Source organism: Lathyrus oleraceus, chromosome 6 (genome assembly GCF_024323335.1).
Source record: "Lathyrus oleraceus cultivar Zhongwan6 chromosome 6, CAAS_Psat_ZW6_1.0, whole genome shotgun sequence".
Classification (NCBI taxonomy): domain Eukaryota; kingdom Viridiplantae; phylum Streptophyta; class Magnoliopsida; order Fabales; family Fabaceae; genus Lathyrus; species Lathyrus oleraceus.
Genome location: NC_066584.1, coordinates 16566778 through 16574951, shown reverse-complemented (window position 1 = coordinate 16574951; position 8174 = coordinate 16566778). Strand labels below are relative to the sequence as shown.

Genomic DNA, 8174 nt, shown 5'->3' with positions numbered 1-8174 from the left:
CTAGACCTTCTCAACTAAAGACTCTGCAAAAACCTGGATTGCTTCTTCAAGGGTAGGTAGGGTAGTTGCTGGTCCAGTGGCAGAGGCTGGGGAGGGTGAGTTTGAGGCACTTAGATTGAGTGTGAGAGTTGTGGGGTCAACGGAAGTGATGGGTGGTGGAATGTCAGAGCGTGACTGTGAGGATAATTCATGTTGTGGGGTTGGTTCAGATGGTGGTTGGGTTGGTTGTGGTTCAGAGTGGGTTGGTTGTTGTGTAGGTGGTGGTGTTTGTTCAGATGTGGTGCGATTTGGATGTATAGGAGGTGGGGAAGGAAAGTTTGGTGCAGGTTCAGAGTGTGATGGCTGTTGAGAGGCCAAAGCACGGGCTTGCAGCTGAGCCAAAGTTAGGGATTGGGGGTTAGATGGTTCGGTGAGTTCGTAGTAAGGTGGGGATTGAGGAGATGGTGATGATGATGGTGAAGTGGTTTCATTTAGCATTTCTGCTTCTGAAATGGGTAATGTGGTGGTAGCGAGGTTGAATTTGAGAGATGATGGGTTAGAGGATCTGGTGGTTGAGGGAGGAGTTTCAGAAGAGGTGTATATGGGAGTTGTTTGGGGAAGAGAAGAAGCAATTGGTTTAATTTTGATAGAGCGAGGGAGAGGTACAGACCTACCTGGAGAGCCAACCAGAGGAACTAGTGGTCTTGATCCAGAGGATTCTCCCAGCTTAGCTTGCTTCGCCTTCTTGGACTTCTCAGAGGGCTCTCACATCCTCTTCATGAAGTTAGGTGGATGCTCAGGAAGCCAGTCCACTGTGAAGTCAGAGATATCTTACCCTTGATTGGCAAGGCCCTGTAGATAGTAGGCTACTACCTTTGGAGGGTCAATCTTGGAGAATAGGTAGAGTCCATTGGGAATCTCCCTCTGATCTCTGAGTGCTTCCCAGGAGGTATAAAGTGTTGGTTTGGCTCTGACTTGATCAATGATTCCCATGCTCTTCGGATTCTGAGCATTCAGCGGTCTTCCAGTGTCAATGGTGACATCTTCCATGAGTTTGAGCTAAATCAGGTGATCCACTAAGCCGCTCTCAATTAATACATATGACATGAGTCTGCCTAGAGGGATGTAGTTCCTTGTCTTCATGTTGTTTCTGGTGTCTTTGACTGAATCTCTGAGGTACTTGAAGAGGAGTGCAGGTAGACACAGTTTCAGACCTTTGTGAATGCAATACAAGATACACTTCTGATCTGTGCTGATGTAGTTAGAAGAATTTGAAGCAGGGCGTTGATGAATGGTGCCTAAGATGATCTTCAACCAGACCCGGAGGTTCTGATGTAGCTCCTTGTTCTTGGAATGCTTGCCTTTAACACTCTGTTGGAAGATGGTAGGGTTGATTTCCTGGGACAAGTATTTTTCCCTAGGGTTTATGTTGTAGATGCGTCTTCCTCCAGTCTTCTCCATGTTCAGAAGGGAGGCAATTGATTTCTCAGTGATGACTATCTTGACTCCCAGAATGTATGAGACAATGTAGTGATCATCCGAGTCTGCGAAACGCCATAACTCCTTCACCAGATTTGTGTACACAGGGCCATAGAGGCGTTGAAAGTAGGTTTCCCACCCTTGCTTTTTCAATTCTTCAGTAAGGTTTACGCCATTTTGCTTTATGTTTTCAAAATCAACCAAAGATTCACATAGAACTTCAAGCTTCTCAAAGGGAGTTGCTAGATGTATGTGGGGCTCACGATCGAGGATGTGGGGTTCCCTGTAGACTGGGGTTGAGATGACGCCGGTGGTTGCAGTAGTTTGTTAGCTTGAACTGGGTGCTTGCTCCGTTGAGTTCATTTGTTGGGAGAAGTTGTAAACAAATTGTTGCTGAGAATCCATGAAGAACAGTTGAAGATGATGATGAGGGTTTGAAGAGCTTGATGAAGACTGCAAAAATCTTTGAAGGAGATGAAGAACTGGGAGAGAGGGTTTTGTGAGGACATGGGTGTAAAGTGTGCAAGTGTAGTTTGTGAAATGAATATATACACATTTGGGGTGCATGCAAAACGACATTAGAAGGTGAGTTTACCAGTTAAGAAATTGAATGCAGCACGTTAACCAAGTAAGCACGTTTGGAGGAGAATGATTACAGCCCATGATGGAGGTCTAATCCCCAAATTAGCACACTGCTCGAGGAGATATCAAGAGTCTGTCTCTTGATTTCTGCTAGACAGCTGTCTAGAAGTTCCAAGATCAGACGCAAGACGTACTACGTGTTACTTTATCTGATCTTCAGGAATACCAAAGGGTTGGATCCTAAGGATTTCTTACTCAGATGACTTCTAACTGGTAGTAGCATCAGAGTAAGATACATATTCCAGGTGCTTACTTCAGAGTCTTATTTTGCTATTTCAGAGGCACATTTTATTCTGGACAATTTTGAATGTTTAAATTTTTCAAGATAAAAAAGAATCTATCTTCATCCAGGGGTTTGGTAAAAATGTCAGCCCATTGATGGTCTGTATCAATAAATTTTAAAGTGATTACCCCTTTCTGAACATAGTCTCTAATTAAATGATGTTTTATTTCTATGTGCTTAGCTCTGGAATGCAAAATAAGATTCTTACTTAAACAAATGGCAGCAGTATTGCCACAGAAAATAGGAACGTTACTCTCTAAAATCAGAAGGTCTTCAAGTTGATTCTTCATCCAGAGCATCTGAGTAGTGCATAGTGATGCTGATATATATTCTGCTTCTGCAGTGGACAAAGCTATGGTTGATTATCTTTTGCTGGCCCAGAATATCAGATTCTTTCCTAAGACTTGACAGTTCCCAGATGTACTTTTACGTTCCATTCTATCCCCTGCGTAATCTGCATCACAATAACCAGAAAGTCTATACTCTGATATTTTCTCATACATCAGGCCCAGGTTAGGGGTTCCTTTCAGATACCTGAGTATTCTTTTAACTGAAGGAGAAGAGCGATCCATAACGCAATGGAATTTAAAATTTCTCCTTTAATGATCCTTACGAATGGGCATGATTAGTGATAGAATCGTTACCTCTTGTGACGATTGTAACCTTTGATGTAGATCTACGGAGCGATCATGAACGTTGAACGATGACAACGCCTCTACTCAGTCCACACGAACGGATTCCTTCAATCTCAGTGCTAGCTGCTACGAATGAAGGCTTTGAGTGAGAAAGAGAGAAACGAAATTGCAACTGCACAAATGCTTCTACACAAGGGTTCTATTTATAGAACCACTTGTGTGGGCTGCAAGCTAAAAAGCCCACTCAAATGTATGTGGCCCATATCTTATAATATGCCAAAATCACTTAACCGCGTGGTACCTTACCATATTTCGTATTCTACTTAAGTACACCGTACCTTACGATGTTCTACAATTCACTTAAGTGCATCGTACATTATGGTATTCCTTAGTTACTCTATCTCTCATCAATCCGTCCTTTTATGTGTGACCCTGTAGGTTTTCGCGGCATTGGCAATTATATTAAATCACGTATTTAACATAATAAATAGTGAGCGGTATCTAGCAACACATCACTGCTACCCAAGACACGAAAATGTCATGTGATCTGACAAATCCTTTTGTGATAATACTTATGTGTACAATTACCCTTTTGCCCTTATGTCTATATTGAACACAAGGCATAAACCATGTCATCCTTGTCCAGTTCAATATTGGGCCCATAGACATTTATCCTGTTACGCAGGATGGGAAAATTTCATCTAGGTCACTCATGTCCCTTAGAATGCTTCGTGGAGTACCCATCAACTGTCTTTATGGTCATCCAGTTACAGACAATGTTTGATCAACAATAAGGCACTCGACTCTACATCTAGGGTCCATAGTGGTTTCTGGTCGAAGGGTGGTATACACCATTATCACCATGAGAATAACTTATGACACTTTGCATAACATTCTATATAGTATTCTCATAGCGGGTCAATCCAGTATAAATATTACTCTTAATATTCATACCTATGTTTAAGACTTGATAACTCCTTATCCATGATCCATGAGATGTGATCATCAGTCTATATACATAATAGTCTTAATGCTTTAATGTTATCCCACTTCACAATAAAGCTCGACTATGGATACTTTAAGAATAGTGTCCTTATGTTTAATGTGATCTCATGATTAAGTCACACTTGATACATTAAACGGACTATCTATTCTAGGGACTTAATTAGACAAACATAATAAAGAAAAAGCCTTTTATTATTAATAAATAACTCGATACAAGTACCAAAAATATTGGCCTCTAGGGCTTACACCAACATTAACAACTGTTAAATGAGATTATCTAGGATCTGATTGGAATCTGGCACAGAGACATACACTAAACGGAATATCAGGATTTGTAGCAGTCAAATAGAGAAGAGAGCCTATCATACCATGATAGAGCTTCTGACAAACCTTCTGGCTAATTTCTTCTTTTTCCAGAATGCAGGTTGGATGCATAGGTGTCTTAGCAGGTTTGCATTCAGCCATTTCGAATTTCTTCAGAATGTCTTTTGTGTATTTACTTTGATAAACGTAGGTAGCTTCGAAAGCTTGATTGATTTGAATCCTAGAAAGAACTTTAGTTCTTACATTAAGCTCATTTCAAATTCTGCCTGCATTAGCTCAGAGAATTCTTGACATACAAAAGGGTTAGCTGAACCAAAAATAATGTCATCAACATATATCTGGCATATCATGAGATCATTTCTAATGTTTTTACAAAAGAGTGTAGAGTCAACCTTTCCTCTAATAAAGTCATGTTCCAGAAGGAAGTTACTTAATCTATCATACCAAGCTCTAGGAGCTTGTTTTAAACCGTACAGTGATTTCTTGAGTTTAAAAATGTGTTCTGAACATTTAGAGTTTTCAAAACCTGGAGGTTGATTGACATAAACTTCTTCTGATATATAACCATTAATAAATGCACTCTTGACATCCATTTGATATAGTTTGATAGAATGATTTATAGCAAATGAAACAAGTAAACGAATAGATTCTAACCTTGCGACTAGGGAAAAGGTTTTGTTGTAGTCAATGCCTTCTTGTTGACTGTACCCTTGTGCCACCAGTCGGGCTTTATTTCTGACAACTTCTCCTTTTTCGTTTAGTTTGTTTCTGAACACCCATCTGGTTCCAATAATGTGAGTTCCTTTAGGCTTTGGAACAAGATCCCAGACATCATTCTTTGAGAATTGATCTAGCTCTTCTTTCATAGCTAGAACCCAGTCATTGTCTTGAAGTGCCTCATCACAGGAAGTAGGCTCAATCAGAGATACTAGTCCTAGAGAAATTTCTTCAGATACTTTGAATGTTGACCTAGTTCTGACAGGTTCATCCTTGTTTCCCATAATCAAATCTTCAGAGATGTTGGGGTGGCTTCTTGATTTCTTCTGGATAGTTGAGGCTTCAGTTTCATCTGGACTTTGTTTATTAGATACTTCTGGTGCTTTAGTCTTTTCGTCAGAACCTGCAAGAGTAATCTCTAGATCTGCAAGTTTCTCAACTAGCTTTGACTTTTTAGGGTCAAGCTTATCATCAAATCTAACATGGATCGATTCTTCCACAATTTTGGTTTCTGTGTTGTATACTCTGTAGCCTTTAGAGTGTTCTGAGTATCCTAACATAATACCTTTTTGTGCTTTTGAATCAAACTTGTTCAGATGTACTTTAGTATTCAGAATAAAGCAAGAGCATCCAAAAGGATGGAAATAAGAAATGTTGGGTTTTCTTCCCTTGCACAGTTCATAGGGAGTCTTTTCCAGAATAGGTCTTATAGAGATTCTATTCTGAATATAACATGATGTACTTATTGCTTCAGCCCAAAAGTGCTTAGCCATATTTGTTTCATTGATCATGGTTCTGGCCATCTCTTGGAGTGTCTTATTCTTCCTTTCTATAACTCTATTTTATTGTGGAGTTCTAGGACATGAGAAATCATGGGATATTCCATTAGAATAGAATAGTTCTTCAAAAAAATTATTTTCAAATTCTCCACCATGATCACTTCTGACTCTGATGATTTTAGAGTCAAATTCGTTTTGCACTTTGGAACAGAAGCTAGTGAATACAGAGTAAAACTCACCCTTGTGCTTTAGGAATTTTACCCATGTCCAGCGACTAAAATCATCAACAATAACTAGTCCATATTTCTTTCCATTGACTGATGTTGTTTTAACAGGCCCAAACAGGTCAATATGAAGAAGTTCCAGAGGCTTAGAGGTGGAAACAATATTTTTCTTTTTAAAAGATGTTTTCGAAAATTTCCCTTTCTGACATGCCTCACACAGAGCATCTAAAGAATATTTCAGCTTGGGTAGACCTCTGACTAACTCGAGTTTGTTTAGCTGAGAAATTTTTCTCATGCTAATGTGGCTCAAGCGTCTATGCCATACCCATTGCTCTTCGTGAACAGACAGAAGGAATTTTACATTTTGTTCTTTTAGGTCTGAAAGATTTATCTTGTAAATATTATTTTTCCTCCTGCGAGTGAGTAGGACTGTTCCATTGTTCTGATTAATTGCTTTACATGTTTTTTGATTGAAGATTATATCATAACTGTTATCACTTAATTGACTTATTGATAACAGGTTATGCATTAATCCTTCTACATAGAGAACATCATTGTTGGTTCTAAGTGTTGGCAGCAATTTTGGTAAAACCTAGAGTGTTCACAAGTTGTCACATGTGTTGTCTTGACATAAGATAACTTGTACCTGCTAGATGTTTAAAATGTGATTATGCAGGATTTTACTGAGATGTCATACCCGATGTCATGACATCTGTATACAGAACATTCAGTCTGAATGTTATGTATTATGTGATTGCGTTTTTAATGCTAATCTGTGTATGATTGATGAGATGATTGAACACGCTATCAATCAGTAATTACAACGAGATTAACTTATTTTCCAAAGAGATCTAATCAACTGTCATGAGAAGATATGAATGGAAAATAATTTTAGGGTTTTATGATGTCCAAGCCCAGCCAAATGCTTCTATAAAAAGGACATGGAAAACCTGATTTGATACACAAGAAATAACGAACGAAATATTGAGAGGGAATAAGGGTTTTAGTCTTGTGTGGTCGTGTGAATTGTAAGCCATTCAATTCATCCATAGATGATTGAATTGGTCTGACTTTTGAGTTGTAATTTGTCACTCTAAGCTTTTAAGCATGAGTGTGTGTCTTCTTGATTGAAGCTGTTAAGTAAGATCAAGTGTGTGTCTTTGAAGAGTGTCTTCTTTTCATTGTAATTCTTGTTTTATATCACTGGTGTGATTGAGGGGGAGTGAGTGGGATCTCATATCTAAGAGTTCTTAGGTAGAAGTCACACGGGTAGAGATTAGATGAAAATACTGTAACTTGAAGTTGTTTACTGAGAGTCTTTGAACTGATTCTATTTAGTGGATTTCCTTCCTGGCTTGGTAGCCCCCAGACGTAGGTGAGTTTGCACCAAACTGGGTTAACAATTGCTTGTGTCTCTTGCATTACTGTTCTTTATCTTTTATCCTGTTTGTATTGTTCATATATTAGTGTCGTGACATTACCTTCCACATCTCATATCTGATACCAGAATTTCAATTGGTACCAGAGCAGGCATCCTGCTCTGGTTCTGGGTGAGATCTAGGGACGTTACTTTCTGGTACTATGGAGAGAGATGGAGGATCTGTTCACAGACCACCTATTCTGGATGGATCCAACTATGACTACTGGAAACCTCGAATGGTAGCCTTCCTAAAATCTCTGGATAATAAGGCTTGGAAGGCTGTTTTAACAGGCTGGGAACATCCAGTTATTACTAAGGATGGAGAAGTTATTACTGATAAGAAGGCTGAAGAACAATGGACCAAGGAGGAGGAGGATTCAGCCCTTGGGAACTCTAAAGCATTGAATGCTATATTCAATGGAGTAGATAAGAATATCTTAAGATTGGTAAACAACTGTGAGGTGGCCAAAGATGCTGGGGACATTCTCAAAACCATTCATGAAGGCACCTCTAGAGTGAAGATGTCTAGACTGCAGCTACTCACTACCAAGTTTGAAAATTTAAGGATGAAAGAAGATGAAAATATTCATGAATTTCAGACTTCCAGCTTATGCCTACTATAGAAGAATAATCTTATTGGTTTGGTTTGCCAGTCTCTGACAAATTACCATTCAGTGTTCAGAGAAT

At 39.1% G+C, this 8174-nt stretch overlaps 1 protein-coding gene across 1 annotated transcript; it reads right to left on the bottom strand.

The window, feature by feature from the left end:
* LOC127093719 (proline-rich receptor-like protein kinase PERK10) lies at nt 1-477 on the bottom strand. Its single transcript, XM_051032630.1, has one exon. The coding sequence runs from the start codon at nt 475-477 to the stop codon at nt 1-3; it is 477 nt and encodes a 158-aa protein (XP_050888587.1).
* Nucleotides 478-8174: the final 7697 nt, after the last annotated feature.

Coding starts and splice junctions, on each gene's coding strand:
- LOC127093719 (XM_051032630.1), bottom strand. CDS start 477: ATGCTAAATGAAACCACTTCACCATCATCATCACCATCTCCTCAATCC.